The sequence below is a fragment of the Jaculus jaculus genome, chromosome X, assembly GCF_020740685.1.
Source record: "Jaculus jaculus isolate mJacJac1 chromosome X, mJacJac1.mat.Y.cur, whole genome shotgun sequence".
In the NCBI taxonomy this organism is placed as follows: domain Eukaryota; kingdom Metazoa; phylum Chordata; class Mammalia; order Rodentia; family Dipodidae; genus Jaculus; species Jaculus jaculus.
In genome coordinates this window covers 63,477,630-63,500,039 of record NC_059125.1, presented here as the reverse complement: position 1 = coordinate 63,500,039, position 22,410 = coordinate 63,477,630, and the positions used below count along the sequence as shown (strand labels likewise).

At 41.8% G+C, this 22,410-nt stretch overlaps 1 protein-coding gene across 2 annotated transcripts in view; it reads right to left on the bottom strand.

Moving 5' to 3' along the window:
• Positions 1 to 1,049: 1,049 nt before the first annotated feature.
• The window catches only part of Ogt (O-linked N-acetylglucosamine (GlcNAc) transferase), a 56,026-nt gene continuing 34,665 nt past the window's right edge, over positions 1,050 to 22,410 (bottom strand). For both annotated transcript variants that reach the window (XM_045140051.1, XM_045140052.1), the window contains exons 16-22: positions 21,106 to 21,276; positions 20,879 to 20,995; positions 20,619 to 20,789; positions 16,468 to 16,620; positions 9,086 to 9,338; positions 8,435 to 8,558; positions 1,050 to 3,330 (exon numbers count right to left, since the gene is read on the bottom strand). In XM_045140051.1, coding sequence (XP_044995986.1) covers positions 3,156 to 3,330; positions 8,435 to 8,558; positions 9,086 to 9,338; positions 16,468 to 16,620; positions 20,619 to 20,789; positions 20,879 to 20,995; positions 21,106 to 21,276 — 1,164 coding nt within the window. In that variant the 3' untranslated portion in view covers positions 1,050 to 3,155. The remainder of the gene's footprint in view (positions 3,331 to 8,434; positions 8,559 to 9,085; positions 9,339 to 16,467; positions 16,621 to 20,618; positions 20,790 to 20,878; positions 20,996 to 21,105; positions 21,277 to 22,410) is intronic.

Genomic DNA, 22,410 nt, shown 5'->3' with positions numbered 1-22,410 from the left:
GAGCCTCGAACCGGGGTCCTTAGGCTTCACAGGCAAGCGCTTAACCACTAAGCCATCTCTCCAGCCCGAGCACTCCTCTTAATGTTCATACCCATATATTAATGCTTTTCTCACTTTTGGTTAGAGAACCCTCTCTTTTCAGATGGCAGTGACCTTGGAATGACTCAGAAGGCACCATGGTGCTGGGAAGAAGGGACAGAGGAGTGCTCAGCACTGAAATATCTCAATCACACCTTTCCAGGCTCAGGGTCCATTGCGGAAGAAGTGGCAAAAAGAATGTAGGAGCCAACGGAAGGATAGGACTCCTTACAATGTGCTCCTCCAGACACAAAATGGCCTGGTTATCCATGACCTCACAGTGACTGACACTTCCTAGATAAGACCATCATAATAAAAAGAAAAGATCACGACATCAAAATAAGAGAGAGACTGATATTGAGAGGGGGAGGGGATATGACGGAGAATGGAGTTTCAAAGGGGAAAGTGGAGGGAAGGAAGGAGGGAATTATGGGATATTGTTTACTATTATGGAAGTTGTCAATAAAAAAAAAATTAAAAAAATCAGAGCTGGGCATGGTGGCACACACCTCTAATCCCAGCAGTCGGGAGGCAGAGGTAGGAGGATCACCACGAGTTCAAGACCACCCGGAGACTACAGAGTGAATTCCATACCTCGAAAAACCAAAAAAAGAGAAAAAAGAAAAATGGCCAGTATGTTGGGCTTGCCTCAAAATTAAATTAATCTCTCTTTAGCAGCCCATTAAATAAATAAAATGAGTCTGTGGCTCAGTGGTAGAGTACTTAACCTGTTCAATTCCCAGAGCCAAAAACCACACCTGACAGCATGAATGGGAATCTTGGGGATAGGGGCTCTGTTGTCTTCTTAATGGATTATATACCCAAGACTCCACCTCTCCATCAGATTTGGTTGAGGAAACAAAATTTTTAACATCCCTATTATGCTGTTTGTAGCTATTCAAGTGTAGGATGATCCTATTATTCACTCCAACACTTAATATAACAGGACACAAAATACATCAAAAGCCATATTAAGGGGAAATCATCCATTTATTGTTCAATGATCACAAGACAACAACTGAACTTCTGTAGCACAATTTAAATGCTTTACTTTTTGATAAAGCAGAGTATAATAGAAAAACAATTAGTTTCCAGTAATATCTATATCTCTATTCAGAATTAAGTCCTCCACAGACATGTTACCTGGAAGTAAAAGCCTGTTACAATATGCAAAGCTTCAACCAAAGTGGCTACTTTTCGTGCCAGGAAAGTTTATCCCTATAGGAGGAATGATGTGCTATGTAAATTGGCTGTAAAGTCACAGCTTTTAGGGCATTGGAAGTATTATCCTATCCCACATTGAGTAGTTCAGTGAAATCCAAAATCTATAACCATGCTGGCTGGTTACCATTGATATTTCAATCAGGTAAAAAATAAATTAAGAAATCCCTTAACTGATGTTCCTTGAATTACAATATTAAAAGGTACACAGTTCATACTATGTAATTCTGGCTCAGAATTACATTTGAGACCCCTTTGCTCAGATTTTGGTTAGCAATAAGAATCTTTCACAAATTCAAGTCCTTATTATTCAGTAATTTGTCAGCTAGGATACATTCAGACAACAGCTGCAACTACAGAATAGGTGCACTGCCTCGGGGCTTTGGAAAGACATCATCGAAAACACTACTAGCAGACAAAAAGTATCTGTGACTGGAGAGCAGAAGTGCAGTTCAGCAAGACAAACATATTCATATGCTGGCTTATTTAAGCCCCAAGCCCTCAACCCTTGGTTGAAATTCAATTAGTTTTATTCCTATGGTTCTTACTACCAAGAACTCAAGCTCCATGAGGGCTAATGTCTAATTTGTACTCCAAACCAAGTAGCGGTGCAAATTCACTATTTCTGAGGCTGAATCCATACAGACTTTAAGACTAAGTCCAGAAGGCAGTTATTATATAATATCATAACAAAGTCTGAAAAATAATTACTTGTATACATAGATGGTCCTTCGGATATTTTATCTATAACAAGTTTATCAGTGAACATTACTTAATGTATTAGAAATAACTGCAACTTACTAATCAAATATTTGAATACTTATACTTACCTGGGATTTCATTTCTGCTGAAAGAAATAGGAAGAACAGGACTCACTTTAAAAAAAAAACAAACTTTAGAAAGGAAGGTAAAAATCTTATCACACACTATCACTTTTGGAAGCAGCATAGAAGGGGCAGTCAAGGGTTGAAACACTGGTGAAATAGGTTAAAATTATGCAAAAAAAATCTACATTATTATCAATGACAGTACCACAACTGTGCCCTTCATGATTAAGAATCACTCCTAAGAATTTTCATTTGGCACCAGATGGTGTGTTTAAGAGAAACACTCTGGGATGTCTTAAATCCGACATGGTTAAGTCACAGGAGAATTTTTACAGGGAAGCCAAGGGTTGGGGGAAAGGATATGGGAAATAGATTGGGAAAAAATGATTAGTCATCATCTAAATAAACAAAGCATGATCACTCCAAGCATTAGGTCAGGTACTAAAGTGACTGATATAGGCTCAAGTGGTTTATAAAACCTATAAAAAGACTACACCAGCAAAAGTCCCTGTTAATCTGTCAAAGTTCAGACACTAAAACAGGGAGCAAGATTTTAGCTTAAAACCTTATCTCAGGAGAATCAAAATAACTTCACAAATGAGTAAAAATACCTGAAAGCAAATGTGTCTTTCTTTAAATTCTAATACCCAAAATATAAAGAAAAAAAAAATAATGAGAAGACTTGATCAATCCATGGAATCATAAAATGGCCGGACAATCTATATCTCCCCTCCAAATTAAGAATCCCATGGAAGACCAAGGGAGACCAGACCTTCCAGACTTCTGCACCACCTGGTTGCTGCAAAACGCTATGGAGATTCCTTGTGGGACAGCAGTTCTCCAATCTCTTATGTCTCTCCCTATCATGCAGGAAGCAAGTCTGGCTGTGCTATTCTATTATCATTATATATCACCCATCTGCAACATGGTACTGTACAGACAAGTAAGAAGTATGTATGTTATTGAGTTTCCTTTCCCCCAGAAGGTTGAGGCTCAGGTATAGAGATAATTCTCCTGTGCAGTCTTTATTCACGCTGACTCAGTGACTTCAACAGGCTTAATCATGTGATCAGGTTTGTTGCCAGCTGCATAATGCTCCCACATCTGCAGGTAGAGCCGCTCTAGTTCCATTGTATATTGTTTGGTGTTGAACAGAGGACTAGATATTCTCTGCTTCCAGACTTTGCCACGGATTTTCTTCAGGCTAGGTATTAAGAGAGAGAGAGAATCAAACTTACAAATCAAAACAAAAATTCACCTGAGCTAGAGACCCTACATCAAAAAAATAAATATATCAGAAACAGCCCACACTCTATAAATACCTAATCATCTTTGTAGCAAAATATGACCAAAGTTCATGCCATTTTCTTTTATGATTGTCTTTATTGCCTCAATGTTAAAAATAAAGAGTCATAACTAACATAATTCCAACACAAAAACAAGTTCATTTTCCCATCCTCTGAAAAAATATGAGGTTTATTTCAAAATAAGTGTATTGGGCTGGAGATATCGCTTAGCGATTAAGGCATTTGCCTGCAAAGTCAAAGGATCCCAGTTCAATTTTCCAGTACCCATGTAAGCCAGATGCACCAGAAGGTGCATGCATCTGGAGTTCGTTTTCAGTGGCTGGAGGCCCTGGTGTGCCCATTCTATCCCTCTCTTTCTCTCTCAAATTAATTAATTAATTAAAGATTTTTTTTTTTTAAAAAACAAGTGTATCTGGGCTGGAGAGATGGCTTAGCGGTTAAGCGCTTGCCTGTCAAGCCTAAGGACCCCAGTTCGAGGCTCGATTCCCCAGGACCCAAGTTAGCCAGATGCACACGGGGCGCACGCATCTGGAGGTCCTTTGCAGTGGCTGGAGGCCCTGGCGTGCCCATTCTCTATCTATCTGCCTCTTTCTCTCTGTCTGTCACTCTCAAATAAATAAATAAATAAATAAATAAATAAATAAATAAAATAAAATTTAAAGAAAAGTACAATGATTGTAATGGGGAGGTAATATGATAGAGAATGGAATTTCAAAGGAGAAAGTATGGGGGGAAAGGGAGGGAATTAACATGGGATTTTTTTTATAATCATGGAAAATGCTAATAAAAATTTCAAAAACAACAAGTGTATCAAAGAGAGATCATACTTTCTCTATTTAATCACAGTTTTACATGTAAAATAAAAATAAGAATTGGCGAACCAGGCGTAGTAGCTCATGCCTTTAATCCCAGAACTCGGGTGGAAGAGGTAGGAAGATCGCCATGTGTTTCAGGCCACTCTGAAACTACATAGTGAATTCCAGGGCAGCCTGGACTATAGCCAAGACCCTACTGCCAAAATACAAAACCAAATATATATAGCCATTAGAATGTAAGCAGCTTATGTTTCAGGTAAACATTTCAGCAATGTGTATATATTAATAATCTTAGTCAGGGGGGAGGGAGGGAATTACCATGGGATATTTTTTTATAATCATGGAAAATGTTAAAAAAAATAATAATAATCTTAGATGTTCATAACCCTCAGACCTATCAAATACAACTTTCAATCTATTCAAAAGAAATAATCAGTGTTGGTGATGTAGCTCATTTGGCAGAGTGTTTCCCTAACATACAGGAAGCCCTTGGTTCAATTCCTAGGACCACATTAATCAAGTGTCGAGGCACTTACCTATAATCCCGGCACTAAAAAGAGTTCTTGTTTTACTCTCTTCCTTAATAAACTAAAGAACTACTGGGGCTGGAGAGATGACTTAGCTGTTAAGGCACTTGCCTACAAATCCTAAGGACCCAGGCAGGTTTTATGCCCCAGTACCCACGTGAGCCCGATGCACAAGATGGCATATGCATCTGGAGTTCATTTGCAGTGGCTAGAAACCCTGACATTCCCATTCATATTCATTCTCATTCTCATTCTCTCTCTCTCTCTAATAAATAAAAAAGACTTTGAAGGGGAAAAAAAAAAAACGAAGGGGTTGGAGTGGTGGCTCAGCAGTTAAGGTGTTTGCCTGCAAAGCCAAGGTCCCAGGTTCAATTCCGCAGGACCCATGTTAACCAGAAGCACAAGGGGGCGCACACATTTGGGTTCGTTTGCAGTGGCTAGAGACCCTGGTGCGCCCATATTCTCTCCCCACCCCCCCGTCAAATAAATAAATAAATAAAAATAAAATCTATATATTAAAAAAACTACTAATACTTCATAAGATACTGGAACATTCCTGTCCATTTGTAACTATATAACTTAAAACATTTTAGGGCTAGAGAGATGGCTCAGCAGTTAAGACACTTGCCTGTAAAAACTAATGACTCAAGCTTGATTCCCCAGTACCCACATAAAGCCAGATGTACAAATTGCTGTATGTATCTGGAGTTTGTTTGCAGTGGCTATGAGCCCTGACATGTCCATACACCTATTTCTTTTTTTCTCTCTCTCTCAAATAAATAAATAGTGGTATACACTTTTATTCCCAGCACTCAGGAAGCAGAGGTAGGAGAACTGCTGTGAGTTAGAGGCCAGCCTGGAAGTTAGCCTGGGCTAGATTGAAACCCTACCTTGAAAAAAACCAAAAAGAAAAAAAAAAAAAAGACTACATAGTAAATTCTAGGTCATCCAGGGCTAGAGCGAGACCCTACCTCAAAACAAACAAACAAAAAAAAACAACAACAACAACAAATAAATAGGGCTGGAGAGATGGCTTAGTGGTTAAGCGCTTGCCTGTGAAGCCTAAGGATCCCAGTTCGTGGCTCGATTCCCCAGGACCCATGTTAGCCAGATGCACAAGGGGACCCACACATCTGGAGTTTGTTTGCAGTGGCTGGAGGCCCTGGCACGCCCATTCTCATTCTCTCTCTCTCTCTCTCCCTCTCTGCCTCTTTCTCTCTATGCCTGTCGCTCTCAAATAAAAAAAAAAAATTTAAAAAGTCATCACCAATATCAACATCGTCAATAGCAGGGTGCAGTGACACATGCTTATAATTCAAGCACTTTGGCAGTCAAAGCAAAAGGATGTGGAGCTCTTTCTCTCTCAACTAAATAAATAAAAATATTTTAGGGCTGGGATGGCTTAGCTGTTAAGGCACTTGCCTGCAAAGCCAAAATATCCAGGTTCGATTCCCCAGGACCCACATAAGCCAGATGCACAAAGTGGCACATGTATCTGGAGTTTGTTTCCAGGGCTAGAGGACTTGGGGCACCCATTCTCTCGCTCTCTCTCTCAAAAAAAAAAAATAATAAAATAAAAAAAAATTAAGGGCTGGAGAGACGGCTTAGCGGTTAAGGGCTTGCCTGTGAAACCTAAGGACCCCGGTTTGAGGCTCAATTCCCCAGGACCCACGTTAGCCAGATGTACAAGGGGGCGCACATGTCTGGAGTTCATTTGCAGTGGCGGGAAGCCCTAGCGCACCCATTCTCTCTCTCTCTCTTTCTCTCTCTCTGCTTCTTTTCTGTCATTCTCAAATAAATTTTTTAAAAACTTTAAAAAATATATTTAAAATATATTTTTAATTTAAAAAAAGGCTGACATGGTGCCAGGCATTATGGTGCATGCCTTTAATCCCAGCACCCGGGAGGCAAAGGTAGGAGGACCGCCATGAGTTCGAGGCCACCCTGAGACTACATAGTGAATTCCAGGTCAGCCTGTGCTATAGTGAGACCCTACCTCGAAAAACAAAAACAAAATCAATAAAAACAAAAATAAATAAATAAATATATATATATATATATATTTTTTTAATTCAGGGCTAGGGAGATGGCTCAGCTGTTAAAGGTGCTTAATTGCAAGTCCTGCAGGCCCAGGCTCAATCCTCTAGTACCCACGTAAAGCCACATACACATGCATCTGGAGTTTATTTGCAGTGGCAAGAGGTGGCTCTGGCATGCCTATATTCATTCACCTACCCCTCTACCCCCAATAAATAAAGAGTATTTTTATTTTTTAAACATTTTATTTGAGAGAGTGAGAAAGAAAGAGGCAGACAGAGAAGAGAGACAGAAAGGCACACCAGGACCTCCAACTGCTGCAATGGAACTCTAAATGCATGTGCCACCTTATACACCTGCCTTACGTGGGTCCTGGAGAATTGGGCCAGGGTCCTTTGGCTTTGCAGACAAGCACTTTAACTGCAAAGCCATCTCTCCAGCCCCCCCCACCACCACCCCTTTTTTTTTGTTCAAGGTAGGGTCTCACTCTAGCCCAGGCTGACCTGAAATTCACTATGTATTCTCAGGCTGGTCTTGAACTCACAGTGATCCTCCTACCTCTGCCTCTCGGGTGCTGGAATTAAAAGACATGTGCCCCATGCCCAGCAAAAGTATTTTTCAAAACTACTATTCTCTATTCATTTTTTAAAATATAAGTTTCGGGCTGGAGAGATGGCTTAGCGGTTAAGCACTTGCCTGTGAAGCCTAAGGACCCCGGTTCGAGGCTTGATTCCCCAGGACCCACGTTAGCCAGATGCACACGGGGGCGCACGCGTCTGGAATTTGTCTGCAGCGGCTGGAAGCCCTGGCGCGCCCATTCTCTCTTTCTCTCTGCCTCTTTCTCTGTCTGTCACTCTCAAATAAATAAATAAAATAAACCAAAAAAAATTTTTAAATATAAGTTCTGAGAATCAAATTCAGGGAACTCAGGTTTGGACAGTGAGAACTTAAATCAACTGAGCAATCTCCTCAGCCTACTGTATTTTTCTTTATACCTGTGATAGTTTGAATAGATGGCCCCCAATATATTCAGTATTTTATTAGTTTATAGTTTGTATCTGCAGCCACCTGGCTGGAGGCAGTGTCACTGTGGTGGTAGGTTTAAGATTACAATCGAAAGATATGCAAAGTGTGCCTAGCTGGAGTTCCTGAAGTGTGGCTTTTGACTTTTAGACTTGTGCTTCTCTCTCAGCTTGGTCCTGTGAAAGCAGGCCAGCTTCTTCTGCCATTATGGAGCTTCCTCTGGATCTGTAAGCTTCAATAAATACCCTTTCCTCCATAACTGTGCCTGGTCTGGAAGTTCATCTCAGCGAACCAGAAGCTGTCTGTTACATAACCTAAGGGCTAATGGACATGAATTTTATTTTCTTTCTTTAATGTCTGTGCTACTTTTTCAGTTTTCACATATATCATATTCACAGGACAAAATCTGGAAAATAAAATTAGTACTGTTGAGAACTTCCTATGCATCAAGAGCTTTTCTAAGTGCTTCACATGTAACACTTTTTAAAAACTTCACTGCTCTACAAAGCAGGCACTACCATTAAGCTACATTTTTTTTCAGCTGGAAAAACAAGGCACATAAATAGAAACATAATTTGTTCATGGCAAAGTTTACTTACTATTCTAGATCAGTTCCCAGTTTCACAGCTATGTCTTCATATTCTTGTCTGCTTTTAGCAATGAGCTCAAGACATCCTAAGCAAGTAAGCTGGGAAGCTGCGACACGTGAAGCAAGAGTCTCTCCTGTAATAGGAAATAATTCAACATCTGACAATATAACCAGCACGTGGCTATCCATATTCTTTATGTTACATATCCACACAATACAGATGGAAAGAATGATTCCAGGTGTTCAGACTTGAACAAATCTCATTTTCTATAATACTCCCTTAAATATTACTTTTGTTACATATAATTTCACCTGGCAATACTTCCCCTGACCCAAAATATTTTATTTTTATTTTATCTTCTTTTATTGTTGGCTGTTCGAGGTAGGGTCTCTCTATAGCCCAAGATGACCTGGAATTCACTATGTAGTCTCAGGCTGCCCTCCAACTCAACAGCTATCCTCCTACCTCTGCCTCCCAAGTCGTAGGATGAAAGGTGTGCGCCATCATGCCCAACTCATCCTTGTTCTTTAAATAATTTATTTTGGAGCCAGGTCAGTCTGGGCTACCAGACCTCAATACCCTACCTTAAAAGAAGAAAAAAAAAAAAAAAAAAAAGAGAGAGAGAACAAGCAAGAATACAGTAATTTATCAGCAACTTACCTGGCATAGTCACCATTGGTGTTCCTGCCCAAAGAACATCCATCCCTGTGGTGTGGCCATTACACAGTGGAGTGTCCAGGCAGACATCAGCCAACTGGCCTCTCCTGACATGCTCTTCTTTAGGAGCAACAGGTGAAAAAATTATGCGGTTCTGAGGCAGGCCCATGTTTTGTGCATACTGTTGAATATTTGGCTCTCCTACCGCTGGAAAACGCAATAGCCAGAGCACACTATTGGGTACCCGTTTCAGAATCTTAAAAAAAAAAAAAAAAGAAAAAGAAAGAAAGAGAGAGAGAGAGAGAGAGAGAGAGAGAGAGAGGGAGGGAGAGGGAGAGGGAAAGAAAGAAAGAGAAAGAAAGAAAGAGAAAGAAAGAATGAAAGACAGACAAAAAGAAAGTAAATTAATAAATGAAAAGAGTTAGCTTTTCAGCATATAATTGCAAAAGTAATCTGTGGGTGTGATTATTTCAGTAACTGTGTGGTAATTCATGCCACTACTTTTTTACTTCAATTTTACAGGGCTGGAGAGACGGCTCAGTGGTTAAAGATACAACTTACAAAGCCTGCTGCCCCAGGTTCAATTCCCCAGGGTGCATGTAAAGCCAGATGCACAAAGTGATACAAGTGTCTGGAGTTCATTTGCAGTGGCAGGAGGCCCTGTATACGCTCCTTCTTTCTCTCTCTCTCTTTGCAAATAAATAATTTTTTTTAAAAAAATTGTATAATCAAATGTCCTTTCTAAAGAAAATATTAATAGCAATTCTGCCCTTCCTAACAATTCCATCAAGAAGCCTAATCCGGAGTTAGGGATGTGTCTCAGCTGGTAGAGTGCTTGCTTAACATGTACAATGCTCTGCGTTAGATCCTCAGCAATGGAAAAACCAAGTGTGGTGATGCGCACTTGTAATCCCAGCACTCAGGGGATGAAGGTCTAAGATACATGAGACCCTGTTTCAAAAAGGTGGGGGTGGGGGGAGAGATGGTGCATCATATAAAAGAACTGGCTGCACAAACACAAGGACCTGAGTTACAACCCCAACACCCATGAAAGCTGAGCATGGCCACACATGTCTATAAACACAGCTGGGGTGTTAGAAAGTGAAAGACACAGGAGGAGCACAGAAGCTACCTGGTCAATCTAACCAAAAGCCAGAGAGCTTCAGGTTTAGTGAGAGACTCTGTCTCTAGGAAAGAACAGCAATAAAGGATGGCCAACATCTTCCATCCTCTCATGGCTTCCTCATGAGTGTATACAGGGCATGCAAATCTGCACACACATGTGCATATACCACACACACCAAAACCAACTACTTTGACAGGGAATGGGGATGGTGACATATGTCTGTCACTGGAAAGTAGAAGTGGGAGGAGTTCAAGGCTTGCACGGGCTACATGAGATCCTGTTTCAAATAGAGAAAAACAATAAAAGAAGTCTAGGATCTGGGTATAGTGGCACATACCTTTAATCCCAGCACTTGGGAGGCCAAAGGAGGCCAAGGTGAGTTCATAACCAGCTTGAGACTATGCCTGTACTAGAGCAAAACCCTACCTCAGGGAGATGGCTCAATGATTAAAGACACTTGCCTGCAAAGCCAAAGGACCCAGGTTCAATCACCCAGGACCCACATAAGTCAGATGCACCAAGTGGCACATATACCTGGAATGTGTTTGCAGTGGCTGGAGGCCCTGGTGTGCCATTTTCTCTCTCTCTCAAATAAACAAAAAAAATTTTTTTTTAAACAAGCCTACTTTGAAGCTAGCTCTTTCCTTCACAAAGATGAATTTGATGAGTTTACCTATTTTTTTCTGCTCAGCTGTCCCCACTGTTTGAAGAAAAGGAGGAAAATTAAAAAAAAAATACAAAACAAGTTACAAATTAGTACACTCAGAGATAGCCTTGACTTGTGGGAATACATACAAGCAATGTGTGAATGGACTTTGTAAAAGACAGGAATATTTTGTTTCAATTTTTTTTTTTAATCGCATTCCACTTTTTTTTAAATTTATTTGAGAGGCAGGGAAAGAAGGAGAGAATGAAAGGGTGTGCCAAGGCCTCAACTCCAGACGCCATGTGCCACCTTGTGCATCTGACTTACATGGGTCCTGGGGAATCGAACATGAGTCCTTTGGCTTTGCAGGCAAGCACCTTAACCGCTAAGCCAATCCCTCCAGCCCTGTATTTCAAAAGTTATGTAAGGGCTTGTTATTGTTTTTAAGGGAGAGAGTCTCGCTAAGTTAACTAGGCTGGCCATACAAGCCTGGGCTGAAGCAATCTTCCCACCTTGGCCCACAGAGTAGCTTTAAGAACAAGCATATTTCACCACACCTATATTTCAAATTTCACCATGCCACACAAAGAAAGCTAACTAATTTCCCAATTTGCCCAATCTAGATAAGAAGACTGTCTTCTATAAAGGGACAGATAAGTCAATATTTTTGGCTTTTTAGTCCCATGAACCCTGTCATAACTGCTCAATTATTTCCTAGCTTAAAAATAGCCATACGTGGCCTGGCGTGGTGGCGCATGCCTTTAATACCAGCACTAGGGAGGCAGAGGTAGGAGGATTGCTGTGAGTTCAAAGCCAGCCTGAGACTACATAGTGAATTCCAGGTCAGCCTGGGCTAGAGCGAGACCCTACTTCGAAAAACAAAAACAACCACAACAACAACAAAAAAAGCTGGGCATGGTGGTGCACACCTTTAATCCCAGCACTTGGGAGGCAGAGGTAGGAGAATCACCATGAGTTTGAGGCCACCCTGAGACCACATAGTGAATAATTCCAAGTCAACATGGACTAGAATAAGGCCCTATCTCAAAAAAAGACAAGACGGGTGGAGGGGGGGAGAGGTGTTACCATGGGATTTTTTTTTTATAATCATGGAAATGTTAATAAAAATTGTGAAAAGGAAAAAAAAAAAAGAAAAAGGGCTGGAGGGATAGCTTTGCAGTTAAGGGGTTTGTCTGCAAAGCCAAAGGATCATGGTTTGATTCCCCAGGACACATGTTAGCCAGATGAACAAGGGAGCGCACGTGTCTGGAGTTCATTTGCAGTGGCTGGAGGCCCTGGCGTGGCCATTCGCATTCTCTCTCCCTCATTCCCTCTTTCTCTGTCAAATAAATAAATAAAAACTCATAGGTAATACATGTGTAGACACATGTCAGTAAGTTTCTTTATTTAAAAAAAAAAAACAGGGCTAGAGAGATAGCTTAGCAGTTAAGGCACTTGCCTGTGAAGCCTAAAGACCCAGGTTCGATTCTCCAGGTCCCACGTAAGCTAGATGCACAAGGTGGCGCATGCATCTGGAGTTCGTTTGCTGTGGCTAGAGGCCTTCCTTGACGCACCCAATTTTCTCTCTCTCTGTCCTCCTCTCTGTCTCTAATAAATGAATGAATAAATAAATAAATAAATAAAGCAAGCAAGCAACATGGGAAAAGCTGGGCATGATGGCACATGCCTTTAATCCCAGCACTCAAGAGGCAGAGGCAGGAGAAACTACATAGTGAATTCCAGGTCAGCCTGGGCCACAGTGAGACCTACCTGGAGGGGGTGGGGGTGGGAGCAACACGGGGTTCGTGATGCAGCTCAACAGCAGAGCACTTACCTCGCATACACAAAGCCCTAGGTTCCACCCTCAGCACCAAAAAGAAACAACCAGGGGCTTGGAGAGATGGCTCAGCAGTTAAAGGCACTTGCTTGCAAAGTCTGGAAACTGGCTTCAATTCTCTACTACCCACGTAAACCGAGATACAAAGTGTCTATAGTTCATTTCCAGCAAGAGGGCCTGGCCCAACCATTCTTCTTTATCTCAAACAAAAATATATCGAAAGCCAGGCATGGTGGCTCACGCCTTTAATCCCAGCCCTTGGGAGGCAGAGGTAGGAGGATCGCTGTGAGTTCAAGGTCATCCTGAGGTCACCATGATACTACACGGCGAATTTCAGGTCAGCCTGGGCTAGAGTGAGGCCCTACCTTTAAAAACCAAAACAAAATATACCTACATATACACATATGTGTGTGTGGTGTGTGTATTTTGCTTATATTTATTTATTTATTTAAGAGCGGCAGAGAGAGACAGAGAATGGGTGCGCCAGGGCTTCCAGCCACTGCAAACGAACTCCAGACGCGTGTGCCCCCTTGTGCATCTGGCTAACGTGGGTCCTGGGGAATTGAGCCTTGAACCCGGGTCTTTAGGCTTCACAGGCAAGCGCTTAACCACTAAGTAATCTCTCCAGCCCCCCCCTTTTTTTAAGGAACTGGGAATGGTGGTGCATGGCTTTAATCCCAGCACTTGGGAGGCAGAGGTAGGGAAATCAGTGTGAGTGTGAGGCTACCCTGAGACTACATAGTGAATTCCAGGTCAGCCTACAGTGAGACTCTACCTGAAAAAACAAAAAAAAGGATGTAGGGATGACTTAGTGGTTAAGGCGCATGCCCAGGTTCAATTCCCCAGATGCACAAGGGGGCGCACGTGTCTGGAGTTCGTCTGCAGTGGCTGGAGGCCCTGGCATGCCCATTCTCTCTCTCTCCCCAACTCTAAGAAATAAATTAAAAATAAATAAAATAAAATACTAAAAAAGTATTTTTTTAACTTTTAATTTTATTTATTTATTTGAGAGTGACACAGAGACAGAGGCAGACAGAGAGAGTAAGAATGGGCATGCCAGGGCTTCCAGCCACTGCAAGCTAACTCCAGACACGTGCGCCCCCTTGTGCATCTGGCTAACGTGGGTCCTGGGGAACTGAGCCCCAAACTGGGGTCCTTAGGCTTCACAGGCAAGTGCTTAACCGCTAAGCCATCTCTCCAGCCCCTAAAAAAAGTATTTTTTTTTTTTAAAGTAAAAAGAAACAACCAAGGCTGGGGACATAGCTCAGTGGGTAAAAGCCCTTGCTGTGCAAGTATAAAGAAATTATTCTGATCCTAACATCCACAAAATAAAAGGACAGGTGTGGCTGTGCATGCCTGTAACCCCAGCAGTGATGGTGACAGAGACAAGAGGGTTACTAAAACTAACTGGTCACCCATGCTAATAGAAAAATTGATGTGAGATTCAGATTTACTGTAGCCTGCATCTCAGGCTAGAGATGGCTCAGTGGTTAATGGCAATTGCTTGCAAAGCCTGATGACCCAGGTTCAATTCCCTAACACCCACATAAAGACAGATGCAGATGCAAATGCACAAAGTGGCTCATGTGTCCGGAGTTCACTTGCAGTGGCAGAAGGTACTGTGCACCCATGCTCGCTCTCTCTCTCTCTCTCTCTCTCTCTCTCTCTCTCTCTCTCTCTCGCTCTCTCTCTCTCAAATAAAAAGTATTTAAAAAAAAAAAAAGAGGCCAAGCCAGGCATGGTGGTTCATGCCTTTAATCCCAGCACTTGGGAGGCAGAGGCAGGAGGATCACCATGAGTTCGAGGCCACCCTGAGACCCCATAGTGAATTCCAGGTCAGCCTGGGCTAGACTGAAACCCTACCTCGAAGAGGCCAGGCATGGTGGTGCATGCCTTTAATCCCAGCACTCAGGAGGCAGAGGTAGGAGGATCAGCTGTGAGCTCAAGGCCAATCTGGAAGGAAAAAGAGATTTAAGTCAGCCTGGGTCACAGTGAAACTGTATCTAGAACAAAGAGAGAAAAGAGGCCTGGAGAAATGGTTTAGCAATTAAAGCATTTGCCTACAAAGCCAAAGGACCCTGGTTCAATTCTCCAGGACCCACATAAGCCAGATGCACAAGGGGGCACATGCATCTTGAGTTTGTTATCAGTGGCTGGTGGACCTGGCATGCTCACGCTGTCTCTCTCTCTCTCAGATAAATATTGAAAAAGAAAAGAAAAAGAGACCTTGTCTCAAGGAAAGAAGGCAGACAACATCCTCCCCTGGCCTCTGAATATATATATCTGTGCCACACTTGCATATGCACACACACACAACCTAACAGGCCACATACACACTAAAAATAAATTGACAATTCCTAAACCGGGCATGGTGGCCCACACCTTTAATCACAGTACTCAGGAGGCAGAGGTAGGTGGGTCACTGTGAGTTCAAGGCCACTCTGAGACTGCACAGTAAGTTCCAGGTCATCCTGGACTAGAGTGAGACCCTACCTCGAAAACTTTAAGAAAAAAAATTACAATTCCTTTTCTAAAAGGCATGAAAACTAGATGAGTTTCTGAATTCAGAACACTTCACTGTTTTGTTTGTTTTTTGTTTTTCACTGTAAGTTCCAACTCTAGCCCAGGCTGACCTGGAATTCTCAGGGTAGCCTTGAACTCAAGGCAATCCTCTACCTCTGCCTCCCAAGTACTGGGATTAAAGGTGTGCGCCACCACGCCTGGCTACATTTCACATTTTTTTTTAAAGTTTTTTTTTAAATTATTTATTTATTTATTTGAGAGGACAGACACAGAGAGAAAGACAGATAGAGGGAGAGAGAGAGAATGGGCGCACCAGGGCTTCCAGCCTCTGCAAACGAACTCCAGACGCGTGCGCCCCCTTGTGCATCTGGCTAACGTGGGACCTGGGGAACCGAGCCTCGAACCGGGGTCCGCTAAGCCATCTCTCCAGCCCAATATATTTCACATTTTTAATGAGGCTGGAGTAAGGGCTCAGTTGTTAAAGGCACTTGCTTGCAAAGCATACTGGCTGGAGTTCAATTACCCAGTCACGCACATAAAGCATGATGCAAAAAGTGGTACAAGAGTCTGGTGTTGTCGTCTGCAATAGCAAAATACACATGCATGTGTAAATAAATAATATTTTAAAAGCTTGCAGAAGATTTCACAATTAATAGTTGCACAACCCCCATGTATTAACACTCTCAGCAGCCACTGGGAACCAATGCCAACATTGCTGACCTGAGACCTTTGGACTGTCCTGACTCTGCATACTATTGTACTAGAGGCATTGGGATCACAGATGCATGCACCATTTTGAGTCTGACTTTAAGTGGGATATTCAACTCTGGTTAACAGGTTTTGCAAGCAAGCTCCTTTAACTGCTGAGTTCTCTCCAGCTTCTGATCGTGATCCTCAACATTGGGGAGAAAAAATATATACAGGAAAGAGAAACCAAATCTGAATGAAAAAGACTGGGGTGTAATTCAGTTGGTGGAATGCTTGCCTAGCAGGCACAAAGGCCTGGGTTCCTCCCCAACAATACATAAATAAGGCATGATGGTACACTGGGAATTCAAGGTCATCCTTAGCTACATAGCCTATCATACATGAGTTCCCGATCTCAACAACAGTAATAGCATGCTGAAAAATATACAACTCTTAGAGCTTAGAAATAAGCACAATAGCTTCTGAATGAGGAAAGGGAGGTAACTTCAGAAAGACATATGCTTTACTTATCTCTAAATCATGATAACAAATTGACACCCACTCACATTTGCCCACATCTGCAAAGTAGAAGGGTCAATTTTATACAGCTGATTAAAGTTACAGTACACGATGGCATCTTCTGGTAGCCCATACTGGGAACGGGTAGTTACAATGATGGTACGGGGAACCTCCTCACCAGTTGCAGCCTTATTATTGATCTAGAATAAGGAAAACAATATGAATTAGATTTAGAGTTAAGAACAGGGTCTGGGGAAATGGCTACGGTGTTTGCCTGCAAAGCCTAAGGACTCCAGATCAATTCCCCAGGACCCACATAAACCAGATGCACAAGGGGCACATGCGTCTGGAGTTTGTTTGCAGTGGCTAAAGGCCCTAGCATGCCCATTCTCTCTATCTGCCTCTTTCTTTCTCTCTCTCTCTCTCTCTCTCAAATAAATAAATAATTTTTTTTAAAGGCCCTGGGCTTGATTTCAACACTACAAAAAAATAAAAGGTAACCTATGCTGGCCTCAAAATTTCGATCCTTGGGCTAGAGAGATGGCTTAGGAGTTAAGCGCTTGCCTGTGAAACCTAAGGGCCCCAGTTCAAGGCTCGACTCCCCAGGACCCATGTTAGCCAGATGCACAAGAGGGCGCACGCATATGGAGTTCGTTTGCAGTGGCTGGGAGCCCTGGCATTCCCATTCTCTCTCTCTCTCTCTTCTCTCTCTCTGCTTGCAAATAAATAAATTTTAAAAAAAAATCTTGATCCTCCTTCCTTGGCCTCCAAGTGCTAAGACTACAGATGTATGTCAGCATACCTGCCCTGGATTTTTTTAAATCAATAAAGAATCCAGGGACTACGAATATAGCTAGATTTAAACCTCAGCATAGCACAAACCAGGCATTGTAGGACACACCTACAATCCCAGTATTCAGCAGGTAGAACCAGGCAGATCAGAAATTCAAGATCAACCTTGGCTACATGAGACACTGTCTCAAAATCCAAACTAAAAGGAACCTGTAAGATAAAGAGTGGTATAACCATTAGATAACCCTGACCAATAATGAAAAAATTACAACCTAATAAAAATTTAAAAGAAATTAGCTATATTACTTCAATTTGGAGGAAGAGAGTTTTCACTAAGAAATGCTTTATTCCAAAAGGCAACAAAAGGCAGAAAGGTTTCAAAAGTTCTAGAAAAGCCTGGGCCACAAAACAAGACCTTGTCTCAAAAAAAAAAAAAAAAAAAAACAGTACTCAAAACCACAGATTGGAGGGATGGCTTAGCAGTAAAGGTGCTTGCCTGCATAACCAAAGGACTTAGGCACAATTCCCCCACAAGCTGGGCATGGTGGCACATGCCTTTAATCCCAGCACTCGGATCACCATGAGTTCAAGGCCACCCTGAGACTACACTGTGCGTTCCAGGTCAGCCTGGACTAGAGTGAGACCCTACCTCGGAAAAAAAATAATAATTATGTTGAGACAGAAAGAAGCAGAGAGAGAATGGGTGCACCAGGGCCTTCAGCCCCTGCAAACTTCAGACCCGTGTGCCCCCTTGTGCATATATGCCATACTGCATGTCTGGCTATGTGGGTCCTAGAGATTTGAACATGAGTTCTTAGCCTTTGCAGGCAAGCACCTTAACCACTAAGCAATCTCACTAGCCCTTTTGAGGCAAGGTCTCACTAGCCCAGGAGGTCATTGAACTCATGGTAATACTACCTCAGTCTCTTGGGTGCTGGGATTAAAAGTATGAGCCACCTGCTCAATTTATAATAGCTGGGAAATGGAACCAGCCAGTGGATAATGAAGATGTGGCACATTTATACAATGGAGTTCTACTCAGCGGTAAAGAAAAATGAAGTTATGAAATTTGCAGAAAAATGGATGGACCTGGAAAGGATCATACTAAGTGAGGTAACCCAGGCCCAGAAAGCCAAGTGCCACATGTTCTCTCTCATATGTGGATACTAGCTACAGATGACTGGGCTTCTGCGTGAGAATGAAAATACTTAGTAGCAGAGGCCAGTAAGTTAAAAAGGAGATATAAAGGGAAGAGAAAGGAAGGGAGGAGGGTACTTAATAGGTTGTTATTGTATATATGTAAGTACAGTGATTGAGATGGGGAGGTAATATGACGGAGAATGGAATTTCAAAGGGGAAAGTGGGGGGGGAGGGTATTACCATGGGATATTTTTTTATAATCATAGAAAATGTTAATAAAAATTTAAAAAAAAAAAGTATGAGCCACCACACCCAGTTAAGTATGATCATTTTAGCCAATTTTATTTGTTTTTGTTTTTCGAGGTAGGGTCTCACTCTAGCTCAGGCTCACATGGAATTCACTATGTAGTCTCAGGGTGGCCTTGAACTCACAGCAATCCCCCTACCTCTGCCTTCCAAGTGCTGAGATTAAAGGCATGTGCCAACATGCCAAGCCAATTTTTTTGCTCCTAAGAGATACTGGGGTAATTGCTTTTTAACATTCTGTTGGCAAAGGTATATATACATTTGTTCAAATATGTAACATATATTCACTAAGTAATACACTATATTAATGTGGTAAAGAGATGAACTCTAAAGTTAATTCCTCTCACTTTTAAGAGTTACACCTCTGGCTGGAGAAATGGCTTAACAGTTAAACACTTGCCTATGAAGCCTAAAGACCCTGGTTCGAGGCTCAATTCCCCAGGACCCACATCAGCCAGGTGCACAAGGGGACGCACACATCTGGAGTTTGCAGTGGCTGGAGGCCCTGGCATGCCCTCTCTCTCTCTCTCTCTCTCTCTCTGCCCCTCTTTCTCTCTCTGTCTGTTGCTCTCAAATAAATAAAAAAAAATAAATGAAAAAAAAAATTTTTAAAGTTACACCTCATAGCTGGGCTTGGTGGCATATACCTTTATTCCCAGTACACAGAAGGGTGAGGTAGGATCACTGTGAGTTTGAGGCCAACTTGGGACTACATAGTGAATTCCAGGCCAGTCTGGTCTAGAGCAAGGCCCTAGGTCAAAAAACAAAAAACAAACAAAAGTTATACTACTTGACACCTTTAATCCTAGCAATTGGGAGGCACAAGTAGGAGGATCGCCATGAGTTAAAGGCCACCCTGAGACTACATAGTGAATTCCAGGTCAGCCTGGGCTAGAATGAGACCCTACACCTTGAAAAACCAGGAAAAAAAAAAGTTATACTGTATTATGATAAATGTAATGTATCCCAAATACAACAGAAGCATAGAAGACAGGTACAAAATGAATAGGAAGTGAAAGGCTAGAGATTAGTACAGGAGCTGATGCCTCGAGAAACTATCTGAACTGGAAGACTTACAGGATTTGGCAAGGAAAGGGATGAGTTTATAAAAAAAAAATAATAATTTGGGCTGGAGAGATGGTTCAACAGTAAAGATGCTTGCCTGCAAAGCCTAAGGACCCAAGTTCGATTCCCCAGTACCCATGTAAAGCCAGATCTTGCACAAGAGATGGCGCATTATCTGGAGTTAGTTTGCAACAGCTAGAGGTTCTGGCTCACCCATTCTCTATCTGCCTCTTTCTCTCACTCTACGAAATAAATAAAACATTTAAAAAGTGAAGACTGGAGAAGATGTCTTAGCAGTTAAGTCATATGCTTGCAGTTTGATTCCCCAGGATCCATGTAAGCCAGATGTACAAGAAGGTGCCTGCACCTGGAGCTCGTCTGCAGTGGCTGGAGGCCTTGGTGCACCCATTATCACTCTCACACTCTCTCTGTACCTCTTTCTCTCAAATAAATTATATGTGTGTGTGTGTAAGTGAAAATTTTAGCCAGGCATGGTGGCGCACTCCTTTACTCCCAGCACTCAGGAGCCAGAGGTAGGAAGATCACCATGAGTTTGAGGCCACCCTGGACCAGAGTGAGACCCTACCACAAAACCCCCCACCCAAAAAAAAGAATTTTATGGTGCCTACAAAAAAGTCTTTTGTGTGGTAAGACAGTAAAAATCACAAACAGGGAAAACAAGGTATTAATTAACACACTACATGCTAAGTAACCTGCTAGCTGAAGGTAGATTACTTTTAATAAAATGAGACACATCGAAAAAGATGTCATTTCCCAATAAGCTCATTTCCTCATCTATAAAATAAGGATAATGTTGTTTCCCTCCTAGAGTTATTATGTGGCTTAAAGGATATAAATGCACGCTTAGTGGTATATAAATAAAGTCTTTATTCACCTGTGTGGTTGCCAGCCCATTACTAATACTGAATCCATTAATTGTTATCTGAATTTGCCCTCTATTAATCATTTCAATAACTGCTTCTGCAATAGTATTCATAGGAATGACAGGCATGTTGAGAGCTGTGTTACTGCTATCCACATTGTCTCCTCCATCAGGACATTTCATCTAAAAAAATGAAAAAGAAAAAAATACATTATGAGAAAAGACCCCCAAATGCAGTTCATTTCAATGACAAATGTTGACTAGGTTCTGACCTTGACAATTTTCACATCCGGTAGACTATCAAGAAATGCTTTGAGATCGATGCCATTCAGAACTATCCGATTGTCATAAATGTGACCATTGGACTTAAAATCGATGACTGCTTTTTTCTATTGAAAAATAAGGTTCAGGCATGCCTTTTAGGACGTACATGGACAATACCAAGGGAAGAAATAAACATTGTTCTTTGAAATTTCCCCAAAGCACTATTTTCTCTTACCTTGAGGTGAGGGAACATATTAGCATGATCACCAATAAAAAAAGTATGAGGCATATAAGCCAGTTTCTCAGAATACTGTTCAGCCACTTCAGCTGGTGAAGTTTCCTGATCAGTGATAATATAATCCATAAAAAGCGCACCACTAGTCCCAGGGTATCCCAGCCACATCGCCTTAAGAAAAACAAAAGAAATCATATCAAAACCTTATTAAGAAATTTCATCCTGGGGATGGAGAGATGGCTTAGGGGTTAAGATATTTGCTTGCAAAGCCAAAGGACCTCAGTTCGATTCCCAAGGACCCATGTAAGCCAGATGCTCAAGGGGGCACATATGCCTGGAGTTTGTTTGCAGTGGCTGGAAACCCTGGCACACCCATTTTCTCTCTCTCTCTCTCTCTCTCTCTCTCTTTTTCCCTCTCAAATAAATAAATGATATATATATATTTAATTTTAAAAAAAGCCAGGTGTGGTGGCACATGGCTTTAATCCCAACACTCAGGAGGCAGAGGTAGGAGGATCTTCGTGAGTTCAAGGCCACCCTGAGACTACATAGTGAATTTCAGGTCAGCCTAAACTAGAGTGAAACTCTACCTTGAAAAACCAAAGACAAAAAAATTTCATCCATATATATTTATTTCTAAATTCACCAATCTATACACAGTAAATGTTTACACTTCTCTTTATGTAGCAATCATCCCTCAAAAGAATCCATAAACCAGGCATGGAGGCGCATGCCTTTAATCCCAGCACTTGGGAGGCAGAGGTAAAACAACTGAGGTGGATATGAGGCCAACCTGACATTCCATAGTGAATTCCAGGTCAACCTGGGCTAGAGCGAAGCCCTACCTCAAAAAACAAAACCCAAAAAAAAAGAACTATAATCAAATATGTAAATAAACATGGTTGACTTCTTTAGCCAAAACTTCTAAGTGCTACAAATGTTTTTCAAATGCAAGACAGTGAAGCTGTTTATAAAATCATGAATGTTTCTATCCCAAGTTCTGCACTCAAACTTCTAGCCTTATGCATTTTAATAAATACATGTTTTAAAAATCAACCATGTCGCCAGGTGTGGTGTCATATGCCTCTAATCCCAGCACTTGGGAGGCAGTGGTAGGGATCACTGTGAGTTCAAGGCCACCCTGAGACTACACAGCAAATTTCAGGTCAACCTGGGCCAGAGAGAGACCCTGCCCTCAGGGAGGGGGGGGGGGAAATCAAGCATATCTAACATTTTTTAAAAATTTTTTTTAAAATTTATTTATAAGCAGGGAGAGAAAGAAAGGGAGCTCTAGGGCCTCTTGCC